The 22243-nt window shown below is 45.9% G+C and overlaps 1 protein-coding gene across 2 annotated transcripts in view; it reads right to left on the bottom strand.

The window, feature by feature from the left end:
• Positions 1-21998, bottom strand: part of MYO7B (myosin VIIB) — a gene marked incomplete at its 5' end in the record, with an annotated part of 67489 nt that extends 45491 nt beyond the window's left edge. For both annotated transcript variants that reach the window (XM_081261830.1, XM_081261831.1), the window contains 8 exons: positions 2688-2841; positions 4248-4361; positions 6160-6302; positions 10173-10294; positions 12780-12964; positions 14051-14203; positions 15642-15755; positions 21981-21998. In XM_081261830.1, the coding sequence (XP_081117956.1) occupies positions 2688-2841; positions 4248-4361; positions 6160-6302; positions 10173-10294; positions 12780-12964; positions 14051-14203; positions 15642-15755; positions 21981-21998 (1003 nt within the window). The remainder of the gene's footprint in view (positions 1-2687; positions 2842-4247; positions 4362-6159; positions 6303-10172; positions 10295-12779; positions 12965-14050; positions 14204-15641; positions 15756-21980) is intronic.
• Between the last annotated feature and the right edge of the window lie 245 nt (positions 21999-22243).

Here is a 22243-nt window from a genome sequence, read left to right as displayed (position 1 = left end):
CAGGGCCCTCTCATGAAGGGAGTGAATGTACCTGGCACCTGTCATTTGCACCTTAGCTGCGAATGAATGTAGGGAACCGTAGTTCCTTCTGTCTGATGAGATCAGGGTTCTGGGTGAAAGGGAAGTTTGAAGAATCTTGGTTTTTTTTTGGACTAAGTTGGGATACCCAGTTGGCACGGGCACAGGCAGGGCCTGACTGGGATCTGTTACAGGAGAATGAGCCACCAGCTACCTTCAATCCACTCTATTGTCCCCAGACACCTGGGCATTCATTTTGTTCATTCAATCTAATAAAGCAAGCATTAATGGAGCACTGACTGTAAACAACAGTCTCCTGACCACCTATCTACTTCAAGTTCTTTCTCTCTGAGCCACTATCCTCCTGCCAAGCTGGGGTGGGGATGCTGTTTATTTATCCTTTTTTTTTAAGGGTTAAAAAACATATTTATTAAAAAAAAAAGATTGAGTCAGTAAGATAGGACAAAAGGTAGATACAGTATCTATTGTTGTACTCTCTTTTCTGTTGATGAATATATATGTCTATTGTTACTTTTTTAATTAAAAAATTTGTTAAATAAAACGTACAGATAAAAGTGCATCAAACAAAAAAGTTATGTTGTTGCAAGGTTCATGCTGTAAAATAACTAAAGCCAAATGTGGACCCTCCTCTCAACACTGACATCTTCTACGTGTCTTCTCCTTGTAAAGTGATGTTCTTCTCCCCTGGAGTAATACTTGCCTAACTTTCATGGAAATCTCTTCCTTGCTTCTTCTCATTTCCTACGCGGGGTCCCTTGTTTTGCCTGTGTTGAGTGTCTGTCTAGGCGTGATCTCAGTGCCTGTTTTCTGTTTATTTTCATAACATCATGTTTCTGACACTCTTCCACCTCCTAATGCCCACTTCTGGTCAGCAGGCACTTCCCTGGCAGAAATACCCAGTGGAGTTGATAGATGACAGCCCACCCTAACTACCACTGGCCTGCAATCGGCTTTCTGGTATGATATGAGGTTGTGGCCCCAGCTCAGGTTTTCCGTGAGTACACCACTGCTCTGAAACAGTTTCCCCCCAAGCCTGTCCTTTCCCCCACTGCTCTGTGAATTGATGTCTTTGGTTAGATCTAGAACCAGTCACAACCCCTTCAAATATTGCTCTCTTTCTCATTAGGATTCCAGCGAAAGGTTTGCTGCATCTTCTCACTTTGTCCTCTACGCTTCCTATCTTTCCATTTTTCTGCCTTTCCATGCCTTATAGTTACAGTTTCTTCTGACTTTTCTTTTAACTCACACATTCCTCCAGCTGCTAAATCTATCCACTAAGTTCTTAATTTTGATGTTGTTGATTTTGGTACTGAGGATGGAACCCAGGGATACTTGACCCCTGAGCTATATGCCCAGCCCATTTATCTATCTATCTATCTATCTATCTATCATCTATCTATCTATCTATCTATCTATCTATCTATCTATCTATCTAATTTGGGGGAATTACCCAGGATTTAACTCAGGGGCTATTGCCCACTGAGCCACATCTCCAGCCTTATTTTGTATTTTATTTAGAGACAGGGTCTCAGCAAATTGCTTAGCACATCACTTTTGCCCAGGCTGGCTTTGAACTTGTGATCCTCCTGCCTCAGCCTCCTGAGCCACTGGGATGACAGGTGTGTGCCATCACTCATGGCCTTTTTTATTTCTGAGACAGGTCTCGCTGAGATGCTGAGATGCTTGCTAAATTGCTGAGGCTGGCCTCAAACTTGCAATCTTCCTGCTTCAGTCTCCTGAATCGCTGGGTTTACATGCATGTGCCATTGTGCCTGGTGTGTTGTTTTTTAATGTTAGAATTTCTGTGTGGCTCCTTTTAAAATATGTGATGTCATTTTCTAGAGTGTCCAGTTCCCTGTGTAAATTTTCCTACTCAGATTTTTCTTTTCTTGAACACAGCAAGCAGAGTAGATCTCTTACTGTTGTTCAATTATTCCAATATCTGAAATCTTTGTTGCTTGTTGTTTCTGCTGGCACTTGCTCATGGTACCCGTTTTCTTGTTCCTATTTCTGGGCACATGCTGCATGTTGTATTTGAAATATTATTAGAAGGAATCATTAGTAATCTATGTTGCTGTTATTTTCCTCCAGAGAGGATTGTCAGTAACTTTGGTTAGGTGCTTGGGAGTACTAACAGGTCAGGATACCTAAATTCCAAGACCATCTTTTTATATATATATAATTTTTTTAGTTGTTGGTGAACCTATATTTTATTTATTTATATGTGCTGCTGAGAATTGAACCCAGTGTCTCACACATACTAGGTAAGCATTCTACCACTGAGCCACATCCCCAGCCCCCCTAGATCATCTTGATGCTTATGAACTAGCTTGCAATTTTGTGTGTAGATTTCTCTACATTGTTTCATCTTCACCCTGAACGTGAGTCCTTTAGAGTTCCAGCTAAAACTGGGGGCAGGGTAACTGACCAGAGTCTCTACTTTTGGGGTTTCCTAAGCTTTGATGTCTTCTCCTAGGAGACATTCAAAACCGCAGCTACATTTTCCGTGTGTATTTTTTCAGGACTGGGTTGGACCCTGTGACTTGTGGGCCCCTCTGGTACAAATCCCCAGAGACTTCTTCCTCTTACTGTCCCAGTCACCCCACTCCTCCTCCCTGGGGATGCAACTGGGGTAGAACCGGCCTTACCCATAAACTCCACATTCCCCAAGTGGAGAATGGCTGCCAACAGCTTGTTGATGTCCCAGTTCTCAGAGTCGGAGAACAGAAGGATCTTCATGGCTGAGCGAACGTGGGCATAGTCCTTGGCATCATTGAGCCCCTCATAGGAGGTGCAATTTCCCTGCGAAACAGGACATCTCAGCTAACGGGGCTGCCCCATGTCCCAATTCCTCCACCCAGAGGCCAGCAAGGCCTGACATCCCAGAGACTCAGCCAAAGGCCACAGAAGTCATACTTCATTGGCTGTGGGAGGATCCTAAAGGGTCATATCTAGGCATACGCTCAGAAATACAGGAAAGTATTCCCAGAGGCATGGGTACAGCATGCCTGCCTTGCCACCAGCGTTGACACTTGGCTACAGTGTGACCTAGGGCCAGGTGTTCCCTGCTCCCTATTTGTCATCCGTCCATGCTCAGCCTTGGTTTGTCTGTCTCTGTGCAATACTGTGGGCTCATCCCTTTAACAGACACTTCCCAAGGCTCACCATACTCCAGACCCTGTGATACTTGCTGGGAATTCAGAAATAGTGAGCTCCAGTCCCACTTCAGGTGCTGTGCATCTAGGAGGGACAGGCAGGTGCTGGGACCAAAGGAACCAGGGCCAGCCCCATTGAGAGGTGGGGAAAGGCGTGCAGGAGGAGGAGCCCCAGCTTATTAAGGTTCTGATCTTCCAAACAGCTCAGGGTGGAGATGGCAGGAGCAAGGCTGCCAAGTGGCAGGCAGTGGCAGGGACTGCCAAGAGGCAGGGCCAAGAGTTGAGAGAGGAGAGTGGGCATAGTGTCAGATCCTGAAGGGACCTAGAAACCATGTCAAGGAATGTAGCTTCTACCAAATCATTGTCGTCAGAGATCAAATTTGCACCATAGGAAGATTCCTTTGGCCACAGGTAGATGACAAATGGGAGATCAAGACTGCTCATGGGGGTGGGGGTGGGGAAAATACTGCCATGGTCCAGGCAAGGGCTGATGAAAGCTTTGAGGCAGTGACCACAGGAGAGTGGGTCATGCAGAAGAGAGACCCAAGGGGTGGAGTGCGTCCACTCTCTTGTCAACCCACGTGAGCATGTGGCTGCTTGTGCAGTGCTATCCCAGGGGGCAGGGACACAGTGGTGAGCAAGGCGCCTACTTTCTGGGGGCTGGTGTTCTGGGGGCACCTACCAGGATGGGAGCAGGAGGCATGTGGTTGACTCTCCAGAATTCACTGTACTGGGAGTCTTTTGGTCTGCAGGGACCAAATGAAGGTGAGGTTTGTGGGGAAAGGCCACAGGATCAGCTAGGGACCCCCGAGGTAAAGCTGACCGAAGGGTAGGAGGAGGCACGTTGTCAAGAGCAGGTCTCTGGCAGTCAAAAAGTGGATTCCAGACACAGAAGGAGCGAGGGCAGGTAAGGGTAAGGAGGACCATCAGCCCTGTCTCGGAGGCCCAGCTGGAGTTGGGGGATTTCTGTAGCTATAGAAATTCAAGGGTTGAGCAGGCCCTGACCCTTCTCTCTGATTGCTACTGAGGAGTGGGATTGGCGGATGGGCTCACCATGGTCAGGTAGTGGTACTCAGAGGGCATCCCCAGGCCCAGCAGCTTCTTCTCCTCTGCACTCATCCCCATGAGCATGCAGTAGAAGATGTGGTAGTTCCGCTCCTCTGCAGCCTGAGAAGGTGTCCCCAAAAGACATGTCAGCAAGTCCCCTGAGACCACCAGCCTTCCCACTGTCCCAGCTTCAATTCCAAGGTCTCCCAGCCAGGTGTGGCTCTGCCACTGATCCAAAGGCTGGCCTGGCCTGGCTGCCATCTTTGTCCTGGGCCTCCAGAGCCCATTCATCCCCTGCCCAGAGCTTTCTGCTTCTTGACTGCTTCTCTGCAGCCCTGAAGCCACCTGTGCCCAACATCCCACACACTTTGCAATCACTTTTGTGACCCACCTGACAGCCACAGCTTACTTGGGCCTTGTATTTCTTTAAACACTATTTATAAATGCACCCCTTTGTAAATATTTAATCCATCTGAAGTATATAGTGTTATGAGTTGAGAGTTTCCATTCTGCTTCCTCCAGCTTGAACTCCCTTCCTTTCCCTCCTCAGAAGCCCTTGAGAGTCTGTGTTCCTTCTAGATATTAAATGCATTTACTTATATCTATAAGTAGTTCTTTTACTTTATATAAATATATATTTATTGTTCTTCAACTTCCTTTTTATTCATCTGTTTCTTGGTGATCCTTCCACATCAGTATACACAACCCTCCCTGTCCTTTGCAATTCTGCCCATATAGAATGTATCTGCCATATTTTTAATTTAATTTTATTGTTTTGGTGCTGGAGATGGGACCCAAGATCTTGCACATGCTAAGTACATGCTCTATCAGTAAGCTGTACCTGCAGCCTATGCCATATTTTACTCAGTCTTTTATTATGGGCAGGGCTTGTTTTTAAGCTTCCTTTAGACGTTTCTCACTCAAAGTACTATTTTGGGTGACAAGTTCTACAAATTCACCAACCACTGTGTGAAGAAGGAGGGGCTTTTGGGAAGGGCAGGCCGTGGAGTCAGAGAGACGCTACCACGTGCTAGCTTTTTGACCCTGGCAAGCTACATAATATCTCTGAACTCAGTTTCTTTTTTTTTTAATCTGTACTATGGAGATAAAGAGCCCCATATCTCGTGGTTGTTGAGAAGAGCAAATGAGACAAGCAGGGAGAATGACCTCCTTCTCCAGCTTCCCATGTGCCAAGGTATCTATCTACCCTCAACCTTTTTTTGGTAGTGTTTCCCCTGCTGGAACTTCATGTGTGTGTGTGTGTGTGTGTGTGTGTGTGTGTGTGTGTGTGTGTGTGAATGTGTGCATGTTCACACACACACCCATAGACATTTGGGGTTATGCCATTATATGAGAGTGTGCGCACACACACACACACACACACACACAAGGCTGCACTGATTCTGTGTGGTAGGTGTCACTCATTGGCATTCCTGCCATTCAGCATCAGCTGTGTGGTTTGTGGGTCACTGTAACATGAAATCACATGACCTCTTGCTGAAGAGTGAGAATTTAAGATGGCAACAACAGAGCATTGAACCAAGTGTGAGCCTTTCTGGGCACAGGGCCCTGGGTGATAGCATCAGCCAGCATTTTCTTGTCATTGAGGCCTTCTGGACACTGTCAACCAGCTAGCCCCAACATGCCTTAAAATGCCCCCATCCCTAGCTGGGCACTGGCCCGGCCTCAGAATTAATTTTAGTGAGGTGAGGCACCATGGCACCAAAGAATGAAGGAAATTATATGGTTGAAAAATTCAAAAATTCCAATGAATGACAGAAAATCCTATCACTGGTTTTGCTGGAATACTCCAGGGGCCCATGGGGTCTGGGAAGCTTCCTCCACCCAGGAATGGGGGTGGTGAGAGTGAGGAAGGTCACCCTCCTGGAGGGCTCCAGGGATGATGGCAGAGCCTCACCTGCCGGCAGACCCGGGACTTCTCCAGGAGGAACTGCTCAATGCGTGCACCCTCGATCACCCCGCTGGTGTTGAAGTAGATGTCTATGTACTTCCCGAAGCGGCTGGAGTTGTCGTTGCGGATGGTCTTGGCGTTTCCAAAGGCTAAGGGTGAGTGGGTGACATCCACGATGAGGGTAGAGAAGAGAAAATTTAGAAGATTTAGAGGGGTCATCTGAGTAGGCTTTAGAGAAGCTGAGTAGGCCTCTCTGAGAAGGTGCCAGTCCAGAACTGAAGGAGGAGGAGGGTTACCCCAGACAGCCATCAGGTGGAGGAAGGGGAAGAGCAGGAAGGGCTTAGAGGCCAGAAGGCACCTGTGTGCCTGTAGAGCACAGGACACAGGAGAAAAGCAGTGGCAAGAGGCCAGAGACAGTGGAATTAAGACTGAATGCCAGGCTCAGAATTTGGAAATTACTCCTGCAGGTGCTGGAGGAAGCAGAAAGTCTTCTGAGGGAGGGTGAGAGCAGATTGGTATTTCAGAAAGATGGTGCAGGCTATAAGGTAGATGCAGAGGGCAAGCTTTCAGGGAGAGGGACATGAGCCGACCTGGCCAGAGGACAGATGAGGTAGTCAGAGCAAGAAGCATTTGGGTTGTAGCATGATCCAAAGTGTCTTTATAGAGCTATTACTGCAAGCTCTTTGGATGTGTCCCACAGTAACAAAGATACTTGGCTTTATGTTCTGCTCCATAATGTGAAAGTTAGAATCAAAATGGAGTCACTCATGTCAAACCCTAACCAAAAAATAAATAATAAAGCTGGGAGACCAAGGAGGGAGGGCTATCGGGACGAACAGAACATGCCTATGATGAAAACTATTACAAAAAATCCCTGAAGGGCTCCTAACCATATATATTTGTCACTAGAACTTTTGCCAAGGGATTTCCTAACTTCATCTTGCAACGTGAATCAAAAGGACAGCTGTTAGAATGCACAAGCACACCTGCTTGACACTGTCTCCACTAAGAATGGGTGTCCATTCCTAAGATAGGCCCCTGTAACCAATGTTTTCTGTTTCAAAACAAACTACATGTACTTCTTTCTTTTGCCTTTAAAAGCTTCCTCTTTCCTTAACTTCTTTGGACATGTGTATGGTCTCCACATGTCCTGCCACTAGTGGGTAGACTCAGTATTCCTTGGAGACTCTCTTGTTATTTAGGTTGATGACATACATCTGCATTGGCACACACATAATTAAAACAAAATATTTGGTGCAATTCTTAACAAGAGCAATGGCCTGGGTATTTTCTATTCTGTGGTAGTTTATTTGTTCTGAAAGACTGATTTCATGTCCCACTAGTGGGTTGGATACAGTTTGAAAATATCACCATCTAATGAAGAAGAGTGTTCCTTGGTGAATTGGTGAAATCCGTTTAGGAATCACTTCCCCTAACCCTTTCTCTCTCTGAATCCTAAGGTATAGCAAAGCCTCTGAAAAGTGTCAGTTATGAACCTTATTTAATGTATTGGAACCAGAGTGACCCTCACAAGATACTGGTCAGGTATCTCCTCAAGAAAGAATCTGATATAGAAATATTTTGTAAAAGTTGGCAAGCTGATTTTAACTTGTATATGGAAAGTTAAAGGACCTAGAATAGCTCAGTTTGAAAAACAAAACAAAATTTGAGGACATGGCTGAGGGTATAGTTCAGTTGGTAGAGAGCTTGTCTCACATACAAAAGCCCTGGGTTCAATCCCCAGCACTACCAACATCCAAAAAAAAAAAAAAAAATTGGAGGACACAGGCTACCTACTGCAAAACTTCCCATAAAGTTACAGAAATCAAGACAGTGTGGTTTTGGTGAAAGGTTAGACAGAAAGTAATAGAACAAACAGAGACACAGGAATAGACCCAGATATGTATATGGTCGATTTAAATAAAGGTGCAAAGGCAAGTCAAAATGGAGAAAATTAGTCTTCAACAAATAGAGCTGGAACACTTAGATATCCACACACACACACACACAAAAAAAAAAAAAAAAAGAGAGAGAGAGAGAGAGAGGGAAGAAGAGAAGAAGAAGAGAAAGAGAGAGGCTACTTATACCTTGCACATTGGAAAAAATTAGCTCAAATTGGATCATAAACCTACATCTAAGACCTAAAAGTATAAACACCAAGAAAAAAACTAAGAGAAACTCCTGGGTTTAGGTAAAGATTCCTTAGACCCCACACCAAAAGCATAATCCATTAAAGAACAAAATGATAAATGAAACTTCATCCAAATTTAAAACATCTGTCACACTAATGACAATATTAAGAGAATGAAAAGATAAACTACACATTAATAAGGAAATAAACCAATTTAAAAAATAATCCAAAGTTTTGAACAGATACTTCACCAGAGAAGATATACAGAAGGGAATTAAGGTCATACAAAGGTGCTCAACGTCATTTGTCACTGGGAAACTGGGAGTTACAGCCACAGTGGGGTACCACACAACACATATCAGAGTGACGATATCCTTGATGGTGCCGGGTACCAGCAAGGACAGAACAACTTGAACTCTCCTACTCTGCTGGTGGGAAAACAAAATGGTACAGCCATTTTGACCGTTTCTGATCAAGTTGAATGACTCACTCACTATTGGAGCCAACAATTTCACTCTTGCATATTTATCCAAGAGAAAAAAAAATGTTCACATAAAAACCCCTATAGTGAGTGTTTGTAGAAGCTCTATTCATAATTTCTAAAACCTATAAACCACCTAGGTATCCATCAATTGGGGAATAGACAAAGTGTTGGTAACTCCATAGAATGAAATTCCACTCCATGTTTAAAGGAATGGGTTGTGGATAGAGGAAAATAACATAAAAGAACCCCAAATGCATTACATTAATGAGAATCGCCAGTGTATGCTAGTGTAATCACCAAAAGTCGACAGATTGAGTAATTTCATATCTAGGATATTCCAGAAAAGACCAAAACTTCAGGGGGATAAAAACCAAATCCGTGGTTTCCAGGGGCAGGGGCTGGAAAGATAGATTAACTATAAAGGGACACGAGGGCAATTTTGGAGAGTGATGGAAATATTCTACATAATTATGATGGGTGGATTATGGGAATGAATGTGTCTGTTAAAAACCATGAATCTGTACATTAAAAAAGGTGATATTTTGGGGCTGAAGTTGTAGCTCAGTGGCAAAGTACTTGCCTCATATGGTGAGGCACTGGGTTCAATCCTCAGCACCACACAAACATAAATAAAGATACTGTGTGTCCACCTACAATTAAATAAACATTTTTTTTAAAGGTGATTTTTTTATTGTACGTAAAGCCCATCCCAGTCATAAGGAAATGGGAGATTGTGCTGTATAGCAGCTGGCAGCTTTGGGGCTGAGGTCACAGATTTCTTGGGCCATGCTTACCAGGGACTAAACCTGGGTGACTCTGAATCTAAGGACTCCTCTAAGGAGCAATTTGATCCAGAGGCCATTGTTGGTTTGACAAAGCTTTGTGGGCCTGCTGCAAAATCAAACTGTGGGGCCTCTTGCTAAAAGTGAGAATTTCAAAAGGGTGGCAGCAGAACATTAAACAAAGCTTGAACTTCTCCTCACCCTATTTTCCTTCTTTTCCTCTTTCCTTCTGAAGTATCCAATCAGCATCGCCATCTGAAGCTTTGCCCTGCTCACTCCTACTTCCTCCCGTTTTATTCTCTGTGCTACCCCCTCAAAAAACTCCTTGCAAATGCTAACTGCATGTAGTCCAGTAACTGCTTCTCAGGGGACCTAAACAGATGCAGCTGATATTTTCCAAATTGATTTAATCTTGGAGCCCCTTTTAAGAGGAATACTTCTTGTATCCTGTGTAAAACATACATAATGCAAGTTTATGAAGTTATCAGTCAACTCCCTTCCTGCTGCCAGGGAGCCCCATGCTTCCATATGGAGCTTTATGGCTTACCCTCTTTCTTCCTGCAGGAAGGCTCCCATCTAAGGGGCTGGGAGAGGAGGGCAATTCCCCAGGGTGACCACTTACCTTCTAGGATGGGATTAGCCTCCAGGACCTGCTGCTCAATCCAGGAATGCTGGCCACTGACAGTGGCCAGGAACTGCAAGATGAGCTTGGTGGTCTCCGTCTTTCCAGCCCCAGACTCACCACTGCCCGGGAGACATCAAGGACATGAGTCCATAGAAAAACTATTTTTTTCAACACTTCTCAACTCTCCTTCAAATCCACCCAACGCCTGTTTTCTGGTCCAGTCTAACAGGACACCTTTTCCCCATGAAGAGATCTCACAGCATGGCCCCTTCCTGAGGCCCTCAGATAATCAATGTTGAAGAAGTTATTGATGTGTTTGTCTTTTTTTCACTGCTTGGCTGCAAACTCCTTGGCACAATCAGATCTGGCTCATTCCAGAGCCACTTGGTACAGTGCCCAATAAATACAGATGAATGAACAAGACCTTTTATTTTTGATTTTGAGACGAGATCTTGCTAGGTTGCTGAGGCTGGCCTTGAGACCATCCTCCTGCCTCAGCCTCCCAAGTTGCTGGGATTACAGACATATGCCACTGTGCCCAGCTCCACCTGTACTATTTAAAGTAAATTCCAGACAAATATTATTTCCTCTGAAAGTATAACCTTTTGAAGAACCCATGATCAAGGTGTTCACATTTGCTATGCCAACAAAGCAGAGTCAAACCAACAATCTCCAGTCATAGTCACAGGCCCCTGTGAGCACCTGCCACAAACAGGAACTCATCAAATAACCTGCCAATTTCACAAGGGAAGAGAAATTAAGGGGACTTGCTCACAGTTTGGCAGAGCGGGAGTATGTGGGGGTTTGTGTGCTAGTTACTATGGTTTGAATATTCCCTCCAAAACTCATTTTGGAAAAAAAAAAAAAAACAAAAAAACCTCTTATTGTTTGTTTGGCTCTTGCTAGTCTCAAACTCCAGGGCTCAGCTGATTCTCCTGCTTGGCCTCCCAGGTAGCTGGGACTACAAGTACATGCCACTGTGCCCAGCTCCTTGTTGAACTTTAATTGCCACAGTGACAGTATTAAGAAGCAGGGGATTAGGTAAAAGATGTATTAGTGCTATTGTTTCAGAAGTGGGCTCTTGATGCAAGGATAAGTTTGGCCCCACTCTCCCTCTGTGCACTTTCTCTCCATGTTACGACATATGCCGTGTTTCTCATGTAGCACAAGGTCCTCACCAGATGTGGCCCCTCTACCTTGAACTTCCCAGCTTCCAGAACCATGAGCCAAATGCACTTCCACTATTTTACCCAGTCTTGTAATCTATTATAACAGCAGAAAATGGACGAGAGAGCCCAGTTTGACTTAAAATGATGTTCTGTTCATTACAGCGTGCTGGGTACTAAGGAACTCTTTCCTCTTCTTAGCCCACACCCGGTCAGCACTGCCGCCCTCCAGGTAGAAGCCGACCCTGTGAGCTTCCTGGCCAGCCGTCATGCAGTCTAGCTCAGCTCAGGAGGCCTCTTGCAGCAAGCAGATCATCCTATCTTGGGAGACAGATTGGGACAGGTCTCTGTCTTCTCCATTTCCCTGCTGTATGCCGCTGAGAAACAATCTCAATCTCTCCCTAACAGTAAAATAAGAATATCTTCAGATGGTGACTGATGACATTAAATATGATCACTTATGCTATAGAACATCATTCATGTCTATGGTTGAAACAATGTCCCTGCTCAGAGAGGCTGTGCCTGGTCTCCCTTACACCTGGAGCAGCATGCCCTAGAATGTGAGCTCCACAAGGCAGGGGTTTTACCTGCAGCCATCACCCATGTCAGACCTGTGAGGGGCGCGTGGCTAGGACATGATAAAATCTCAAATGAACTAATGGACCAAAAACGAATAAATGAATGACTACTGGCACATCAGTCCAGATGCTCTGGAGCCCAATTCCCACTTCACCTCCCTTTCCCTCTTCCGCTCCCTTTCCTTTGGCAGCAGGAGGACCTGTGGTCACAGGAAGAGAGAGGCCAGGCCAGGCCAGGCCAGGCCAGACGAGGACTTGAGAGGCCTGTGAGCTGCTCTTGGAGCTCGCCTGAGGCCTGCCCTAAGATTTTATTTTTGAGTGAGATCTCACCAGTTTGAGCCCTGCTCTCCCAAGGGCCTATCTGGGCCCCATTTCTAAAGCAGCCATTCCACCTTTCTTCCTTGCCTCAAGAAACATTTTTTGAAGGCTGGAAACAACCCAGGCCCTGGTGATCCAGTGAAAAACCAGGTTCTGAAAGAAGGATGCTTTGGAGGGACATATCCTAGGAGAGGGGCAGCAGGGGACAGTTCCAGGTGATCTGTGTGCCCTTCAGAGGGGTATTTGCAGCTGAATAAGAAGAGCCCCTATGCAAATTAAAAGCCAGCCTCAGCAACTTAGCTAGGCCTTAAGTAACTTAGAGAGACCCTGCCTTAAAATTTAAAAAAAGGCAAGGGATATGGCTCAGTGGTCAAGCAATCCCCAGTGCAAAAAAAAAAAAAAAAAAAATCACACCAGCCTCAAAGGCATGTTGGTCACACATGCTTTAGGGAAAGGGGTTCTTCCTTCCTTCCTTCCTTTGCAGGATGTTTGGGCAATGGCTGACCCCTCTAGTCCCAGAAACATGGGCACCTGAGCCCCACCTGATGACACAGCACTGGTCCTTCTTGTTCTTCTTCATGCTGAAGTAGCAGCTGTTGGCAATGGCGAAGACATGTGGGGGCAGCTCCCCAACGTGGTGGCCATAGTAGAGTTGCACCTGCTCCAGGGTGTACAGGGGCAGCATCTGGAAGGGGTTCACGGCCACCAGGATGGAGCCTGTGTATGTCTAGGGAAGGGAGCAGGAGGTGGTTAGTGTCTCTGCCCTAGGGAGGAGCTACTTGGCCCTGGCCTCGGCCTTGGGTGCCACCCTTTGAGGGTTACCAGGACTGTGGACTCTGGTGGAAAGTAGGGTTTGATTCTGGGCAGGGAGGAAAGACTCACACTCTCAGATGCTCAGGGAAGCTGGGGTGTCTACCAGGAAGGTGAGCTTCCGTTTGACACGTTCAAAATAAGATTACACGTTCAGCACCTTGCCTGGTATTTATGAGGGACTTGAAAAAATGGGCTGAACGTATGAAATGAAGTTCTACCTGCTTCCTGCAGGAGCCTCTGTAAAGGCTGGTCAACGGCTGTGGCCCTCACTGATCCCAACTGCACCTTCTGTGGACTCCAGGTCTCAGGGACAAGCCCCAGTCCTGGGACCACAGCCCAGGACCACTTGTTCATTGGAAGCCCTCAACTAGATCCAGCTGCCCTTATGGGGTGGGGCAGGGAAACCTCCACCATAAGACATAGAATTATCTTCTGCCTTCACGGTGAAGAGGGCCAGATCAAGGATGCCTGCATGAGCACTTTGCAAAGGATGAGGTACAGTTCAGTTTATCTTGTTGTTCTCAGTCTCAGGGGCTCTGATCCACATTATTCAGACAGAGCACTCCCTCCTCAACTGGTGGGTGGGGGCACCTGGATGTCACTCTCAGGAGGGCTGGTAGGCTCCGTCAGGTTATCCTGTTTGTGACATGCCTAGGATTTGAGAGGTGGGAACAGGAAGCTGTGCTCAACCCATTGTCTTTCAGTGTCTACCTGACCTGTCAGAGCAGGTCCTCGCTCAGCAACAGACAGAGGAAAGGGCAGCACTCAGAGCACCTACTGTGTGCCAGGTACTATGCTCTCAGCATATATCAGCTTCCTCTCCTTAAGGGTCTCATCCCTGCTTCTTTTGTGTTAGAAACAGAGACTGAGAAAGGCCGGATACCCCACCTCCTCATACAGTGAGGACACGGGGAGTGGTGCCTAGCTCCAGATCCCCTGGGCCGTCATAGTCTCGCCCCCATGGAAGGTTCCCAGATGGACACAGGGTAGGGGGACTCACATAGATCTTGTGCTGCTGATAGCGGATCAGGAGGTTGTGCACCATGCCTGCCTCATTCAGGTCCCCCAGGCGGATCATGTCGTCTACACCCTCGACAGAGTTGGGGTGCATGGGGCTAAGAACACCAAAGTCCTCCGCTTGAATCCAGTGTTCCTGGAATGATGGACACAGACTCCCTTGATGGGCAGCCTCCACATGGACCAGTCCCCTAGTACCCTACTTCTCCACATTGCCAGGAACAAGGTGACTCATGTGATGAGCACAGATGAGCTGACCTGGGGCTGATGGCCAGTCTCTGGCCAAGGTCAGTCTGTGGCTTAGGTCAAGTGACACCTGTGACAAAATCAGGTCCAACTGTGGTTTTGGTCAGCATGTGTCAAGGGCCTGGGGTCCATGTGTAGCTGGGCTGGGGCCAAACTTTAGGCTGGGGTGGAGGAGCTGGTAGCTACAAGTTAGATTTAAGGTCAATTTACAGTTGGGGCCTCACCATTGTTGGAATAAGTACAAATAAAAGTGTTTTTAAAAAAATCATAAATGGATGTTGAATTTTGTCAAATGATTTTTCCTGTATCTATTAACACACATATATGTTTGTTTGTTTGTTTCTTTGTCTACTGACTTGGTGACTTACATTGATTTGTTTTCAGATGTTTCAGGAATTTTGTATTTCCAGGGTAAACCCCATTTGGTTATGATGCATTTTCTTTTTTACATGTTGGCTAATATAGAGGGATTGCTAATTTTTAAAAGGACTTATTTGTGTATATGTGGTACTTGGGATTGAAGCCAGGGGTGCTCTACCACTGAGCTACATCCCCAGCCCTTTTCTTCATTTTTAATTTTGAGACAGGGTCTTGCTAAATTGCTCAGACTGGCCTTGAGTTTGGGATCCTCCTCCTGCCTCAATCTCCTGAGTCACTGGGAATTCAGGAGCGTGCCATAACACTGAGCAGTGAAAGTGTTTTTGAAAAACCATACAGCATTATGCAAGTGGGAGGCTCCACATGGTTCCACATGGCTTCCGTAATCTGGAGTTTCTAGGCACCAGTCTAGAAGTTTCTCCTTTAGGCCATGTCTGCTGGAGCTGCACCCTGGAGCCTGTCTGGGCCGGCAGTTAGTCAGCCTGAGGAGTGAGGTGACCAGCTGGATGCTTGCCTTGCAACCCTGGCCTCACCTCTCTGCCCCCCAGTGGCCCCTGCCTCCTCCAGGTGGGTGAGCTTCAGGTCTGGCCACCCTAAGGAGCCAACCCTCACCTCTGCATTTCTGCCCTTTCCTCCCCCCTCCACAGATTTCTGGCCCACCTTTCCCTCCAACTCCCCTTCACTCTGAACACCAGCTTTCAGCTCTCCCTCACTTGGCCCTGCCCTTCCCCCTCCTTCCTGCTCCCCTAATTCTCCTCGTTTCCCCAGAATGCAACTCTTGAAACATCCCCAAGAGGAATACATAATGTTCTCCAGGGCAGGACTTCACCGTAGTCTGTCCTGCCACAGAGATCTTGGGCTTCTGAACCCTCAATGCTGGGGAACAGCAGAGGCAGTGGCCTCCGGAGCCCTGGTGGGATGGGCACAGGGGAAAGCCCCTCAACACTGACCTTTCCCTCATCATCCTCGACCAAGACCTTGCCTGGCTTGGTTTCTTTGATGATGCCTCCGATGGCCACTTCAGTCTTGTTGGTAGAGGCAGGCTCCAGCCACACATGGTCACCCTGGAGGGCAGAGAAGAGACAGTGGTCCGATCCCTGTTTCTCTTCCCTTTCCCACTGGATACTTACCTGTCCTGGGGCTGGCTGTGCTTTCAACCTGGAACTCCTAGGTGGCTCTGTCTCTCCTTCCTTCCTCCCTCTCCCTCCCTCTCTCCCACTCCACCCTCCTCTTCCCCTTCCCCTTGTCTTCCCTCTCTCCCTTTCCTTTCTTCTCTCCCCCACTCTCTCTCCATCCCTCCCTCTCTTACCTCTTTCCTTTTCCTCTCCTCCTTTCCCTCTCTGGTCTCCTCTGAGCATGTGTCATCTGTACTGCTCACGAGGTAGGTACCAAACACTGTCTATTCAGCTTCTTGCTTTGTCTCTGGTGGACAGTAAGTCCACCAAAGATAGGAGCTCCCCCACAGTGCCCATCATAGAGAAAGACAACAAATAACCAAATTCAGCCACTATTTATGAAAATAGTGAGGTAGGGTGGTTTAGAGCAAATGAAAACGAAAACAGGAGTTCTTCTCACTTGCATCCTCTCAGAAATCTACAGCAAGCAACTAACTAGGAGAATGAGAAACAGAAACAAAACATCATTTTCAGTGAAAGTAGGAGATGGATGAGCCATTGAGCAGGTGGGAGAGCCACCAGAAGATGAAGAAGGAAGCTGAAAAGAGGGCCCTAGCTGCAGATTCCAGAAAGAGCTGGAAAAGTTCATTTCTCAAAGTCCAACATATTCTATTGCAGCATGTCTCGTTGCATCAGCAGAGAAAGGGCAAGAAGTGGTAATAGGAGCTTCCTTGGCCTGACTTGGCTCTAAGAAATGAGATGCCATATTTGCAGGAAGCAGTCTGTCTGTGAGGTGGGAAAGGGAAGCTTTGCCCTGTGAAGAGCCCGACAGTACCCAAATCCATAGGCAGGGAGAGGGGCAGACTAAGAAGTCAATGCTAGCCTGCAACACATCAGCAACCACACCTGAACTTGCTGATCCAAGAAAGTTAATCCCAATCCAAGGAGAATAAACCCAAAGGAGCCAGCACAGGCCTAATACAAAGATACTGAAATCCAAGGGAGGAAAAGAGCATTCAAAAAAGAAGGAAAAACAAAAACAAAAACCCCAAAACAAAGCCTGTCAGAGCAGTAGAAAGTAAAAGCCAAGTACTTCACCATCACTTATTAAAATATACCAAAGAGCACCTCAGAGGCAAAAGAACTCAGGAACTAGATGGCAAGACAACTGAGAATGAAAGGTATGAGTTGGCAGAGTTCAAGAAAGAAATGAAGGGTAAGAAATAAATTAACTGGAAATAAAAGGAAAAAACAACAGGAGACTATGCACTGTTAGGGTATGGAGGTGAGGTGTCCCCGAAAAGCTCATGCAAGAAGGTTCAGAGGAGAAATGATTGGGTTATAAGAATCTCAGTCCAATCAGTGAATTGATCTCCTGATAGGGATTAACTGAGTGGTAACTCAAGTGGGAGGGTGTGGCTGGAGGAGGTGGGGTTTGGGGCGTGGCTTTGGGTATATATTTGTATCTGGAGAGTGAATCAGCTCTCTCTGCTTTCTGATCTTCTTGTGAGCTGCGCCCCTCAGCCACACTCTTATGCCTTGATGTCCTGCCTCACCTTGAACCCTAAACAAACCTTTCCTCCTCTACAGTCTTTCAGTCGCAGCAGCAAAAAAAGCTGACTAAAACATGTACCCACAACAAAATTAGGACAAGAATCCTAAAGATAGGAAAGAAAAGAGTGAGCAAAATGACAAGGAAATTTTTAAAAAACAGAATTAGGAAGAAAAGGATAGATACACAGAAGACAAGAAAAAATACAGAGTATCCAAAGAAGAAAACTAGAAAGGGAAGAAAAAAACAGGAAGATTATTAAAGATACAATTCAAGACAACTTTTCAGAAATTAAAGAAACCTTGAATCTGTAAACAGAAGACAAATTCCAGGTACCAGAAAGGGCGGGGAGAGAGATCTGGTACGGGGGGGGGGGGGGGAATAAAAATAGACCAAGAAAAATAAAAATCAAATCTAGTACAGATTCAGTGCAATTCCTATTAAAAATACCAATGACATTTTTCACAGAACAAGAAAAAGCAATCCTGAAATTTATATGGAAACACACACACACACACACACACACACACACACACACAAATAGCTGAAGTCATCTTTACCAAAAAGAACAAAGCAATAGGCAATTCACTGTCAAAATATAAGATTCAGCTGTAGTACAGAGAGGTGGCAGAGTCAGAGTAAGCCCAGGAGAGCTGGGGAGTAGGGGTGAGGATCTAAGTCCTTTTGTACCTAGAGGGAAGCCAGTGATAGATAACATTGAAAACCCAAATATCAAGTATCATCATAACCTCTTTATAGACACAGAGAGAATAGTTGAACAGATCAACTAGAAGGGTTGATGGTGGTCACTTCTAGGGAAGAGGAAGAGGGCACTGACTCTTGTACGCTGTGTGCCTACACAACTTTATAAAAATAAAAGTTAGCTAGGCTCGGTGGCACATGCCTGTAATCCCAGCAACCAGAAAGGCTAAGGCAGGAGAATTGGGAATTGGAGGCCAGCCTAAGCAACTTAGCAAGGCCCTGTCTCAAAATTTAAAAGTAAAATAAAAAGGGCTGGGACTGTAGCTCAGTGGTAGAGTGCCTCTGGGTTTAATCCCCAGTATGGCAAACAACAACAACATTAATAATAATAGCTAAATTATGTGAGCTGTGTCCCTCAGCCACACTCTTCCACTTATAGCAAGGAGCATTTATTACAGGATGCAGAAGACAGCAGGAAAATACACTGTGTCAAGTTAATTAAATTACATAAGAACCCTCAGAGACTGAGGACAAGCTCTCTTAGGACCAGGCTGAAATTTCAGTGTAAATGTGGGCATTGTGCAGTGAAAACAGCTGGCCAGTCACCAAAGTGAGAAGATTTAAAGTCAAAGATATATGATGAGCTTCTCACAGCAAAATTGACATTAACCAGAGATGGAAAAAAAAAAAGAGAAACTATCTCCAGGATAAGCCCAGTGATGAGGTGTCTGCCCAACAGGACCTGGAAGAAGAACTAACAGACCTGGAGTATGGATTATGCAAAGTAAGGAGCAATGGGTTTGCCATTTGGCCAGAGGTGCCCTGGGAAATAAATGGGAAGCCAAGTGGCAGAAAACAGAACTTCTTCCTGAACTCTGTGATGTCTGTTCAAAAGCAACTGAATCCTAGCAAGAAAGGGCAAGAAGGGGGAAAAGCAGGAGCTGTCAACTGCAAAGGAAGTAGAAGTGCATGCTGAGGTTCAAGGAATAGAGGCTGATTTACAGAAGCAGGGACCTCCGTGGCCTGTGTTGCTTTCTGTTTGCAGCTCAGCGTGCAGAGGAAGAGGGAGCAACAGTCAGAGACGGGAGATGACTACACAGAAACCCAAAGCTGTAAAGTCCACTCTCACTCCTGAGCACCTGGCTCTCAGATGCCTTCACACTGACATCTCCCAAGACGGGCAGCTCTTTGGCCCACTCGCTGGCATGAGCAGGGCTCCTGTGTGCCCACCTGCCATGCTTCTCTTCTCCTAGTAGGAGAGATGGGCTGGAGGTGGCTTGGTGCCTTGTAGTGGAGTCATCAAGGACTCTCCAGCAGCGATACCTGGGGTGTCAGCCCCAGTGCAGTTACATCAATAGACTTGAGGCTCCTCTCATTGACAGGGACTGATGGTTGGTGTCCTATTTCTCCTAGAAGTGCCCCCCCCCCACCTGGGTGCTCATTCATGAGATCTCTTCCCAATCTGATAAGGAATGGGTTGACTGCACTGCAATTGTCTGTCATTTAGGCCCCCTAGTTTGTCATATTTTCTTATGGCAGCCTGATCAAACTAATAGAAAGTGCCTTTGAAGTCAGACAGACCTGGTTTTTAACCCCTACCCAGTATCACTTGGATTTTTAATGACCCTCAAGTGTCCATGTGTTGGAAGCTTAGATCCCAGTTTGGTGCTACTGGGAGACAGTGGGAACCTAGCGGGGGATCTTAGGTTGTCCTTAAAGGGGATTGTGGAACTCTAGTCCTTTCTCATCTCTTTTGATTTCCAGCCACAAGGTGAGTGGCTTTGCTCCGCCATGTGCTCTGCATTGTGATGTGCTGTCTCACCACAGACCTGAAAGCAATGAGTCCAAATAACCATGGGCTAAAACCTCCAAAACTGTGAGACTCGGTAAACTTTTTTTCTCTTTATAAGTTGATTATCTTGGGTATTTGTTACAGTTTTGAAAGCTGACTCACACATTATACTACATTCCTTGAGTTGTATGGTCTCAGGAAAGTCACTTAACCTCTCTGATCTTTAATTTCCTCATCCTTTGAAAGATCTATTGTGATATATTAATGTAATACAGATAAGGAGCAGAATAGTGTTCAGAACAAAGTGGACCCAAGTAGATGGTATATCCATAGTAATCTCATGTGATTCTGCCTTTTATTTAGCAATCACCTGGGCCTCTGAAGGATTCATTGATAAATAAAGATGACAACCCTCCCCTCAAAGAACTTGCAATCTTAGAAGACAGAGGGAGCCTGCAGTTGTGATTATGAGTAATACAGCCCCAGAAGGTATCTTCCCAAACTCTGCTTCTGTGCCACTTTGGAGACATTCCAGCTATTGCCTGCCATGGCACTTTCCTTAGTGAAATAAGTTTGGCTTTGCCTTGTGTTCTGATTTAGATCTGGAATGTCCCCCCAAGTTCATGTATTAAAAGTATGGTCTCCAATGCAGCAAGGTTCAGAGGTGGGTCTTTCAGGCAGTGACTGAATCCTGAGAGCTTTGACGACCCTAGCAGATTAATAATCCACTGATAGCTAGATAGTCTGCAAGGAGTTGCACTTATTTGAAGGAAGCAGGTCACTGGGGGTGTGCCCCGGAAGGGAGAAGTAGGTCACTAGGGGTTTATCTTCTCCCAGGTCCCTTTCCTATCTCTCTCTTTCTCTCCCTCTCTCCTCCTTCTCCTCTCCCTTTCCTGGCTACTATCAGCTAAGCAGCTTTCTCCGCCATGCCCTTCTGCCTTGGATCCAGCTGAACCTCTGAACCTGTGAGCCAAAATAACCTTTTCCTCCTCTAAGCTGTTCTTGTGACACATTTTGATCACAGAAATGAAAAGCTGATGAAGACAATGTGTTTATCCTGATTTGAACTTTACACAATGTATAGATACAGGTATCAAAAACCACGTGGTACCTTGTAAATATGTACAAGTTTTGTTTTTATACATCAGTTAAAAATAAGTTTAAAAAATATCATGTTCTAGTACAGTACCAAGTCTAGTGTTTGCAATGCAGTGACCAAAAACCCTTGCAAAGTTTTAGACTGCAGGAATGAATGGATGAATCATAGACTAAAACAGCCTCATCTCCAGTCTCTAAAATTTAAAAACAATAACCACAAACCCTTGCTGCCCATTCAGAAAGTCAGAAGCTGCCAGGGCCCAGTCCTAGGAGCCTTGGAGCTCTTGCTTGGTGATGGGCCCCCTCCCAGCAGTGTGGATCCAGCACCTGGGAAGAATGGCTACTGTGTGTGGGAGAACAGTGGGTGCATTTTCTTATCAAAAAGGACTTTTCAGCACTGTTATGGGATTTGTGGGCAGAGGCAGGGGTGGGAATCTGGGGAGCAGGGAAAGATGCCCAGGTTGGTTTGGGGGCTCCAGCCTCCCAGCTTCTCCTTGCCATATACACTCCATTCCAGGTGGTCTGAAGGCCTTTCCCAACTTCCTATAAGGGAAGTTTTTCAGTGTCTGTTGATTCAAGAGTAAATGAAAAGTTTCCCTGTTTCCTGAAGGCAGAGTCATCTCTTGGCCACTTGAAAATATCTTGAAACACAGATATTTGCTATAAGGAACATGATGCAGAGCCCAAAGTGGTGCCTTGACCCAGGGTCTGATTCCTACCCTGTTCCCTGTTCCATAGTCGCCTTTTTTCTCTGGGTGAGATCTTAGAGTGCCATCATGAGACAACAAATTTGAAATCCCTTTTTTAAGCCCTACATGTAAGAGGGATTACTATGCACATGGCTAGAAGCTTTCTAAAGTAAACTATTGTCTTTCGATAATAGATTCTATCTTGTTCCTCAAACTCCCTTATCTGTGGTTCTTTCCGTCTAGGTCTCTTTGCCTTTCTTCTTCATTCTTTGGAAGTGGTTCAGCTCAGCCTTGGGTAACTTCCACAAATAATCCCTCGATTGAATAAATGCAATTCTTACCAGCCTGAACACCGACATCCTGGGTCAACAGCTCCACACAGCCTGTATGTAGAGAGAAAGCAGAAGGTCAGTGTGTCGTGTTCCCCGAATGTGGAGCTCCCAGAGGGCAGGGGCTGTGCATGGTTATCAACCAGTTCCTAAGTGTCTGGATCATTAAATGGCTCTGAACAAACGGATACATGAGTCCCATCCGATCCCAGGTGCAAGATGATGCTCCTTCAGCCTCCATTGTCTTGCACCTTTATTGAACAACTATTTTGTAT

This window comes from Spermophilus citellus (genome assembly GCF_964194105.1).
Source record: "Spermophilus citellus genome assembly, chromosome: 11".
NCBI classification, from domain to species: domain Eukaryota; kingdom Metazoa; phylum Chordata; class Mammalia; order Rodentia; family Sciuridae; genus Spermophilus; species Spermophilus citellus.
This window is presented reverse-complemented; position numbering and strand designations above follow the sequence as displayed.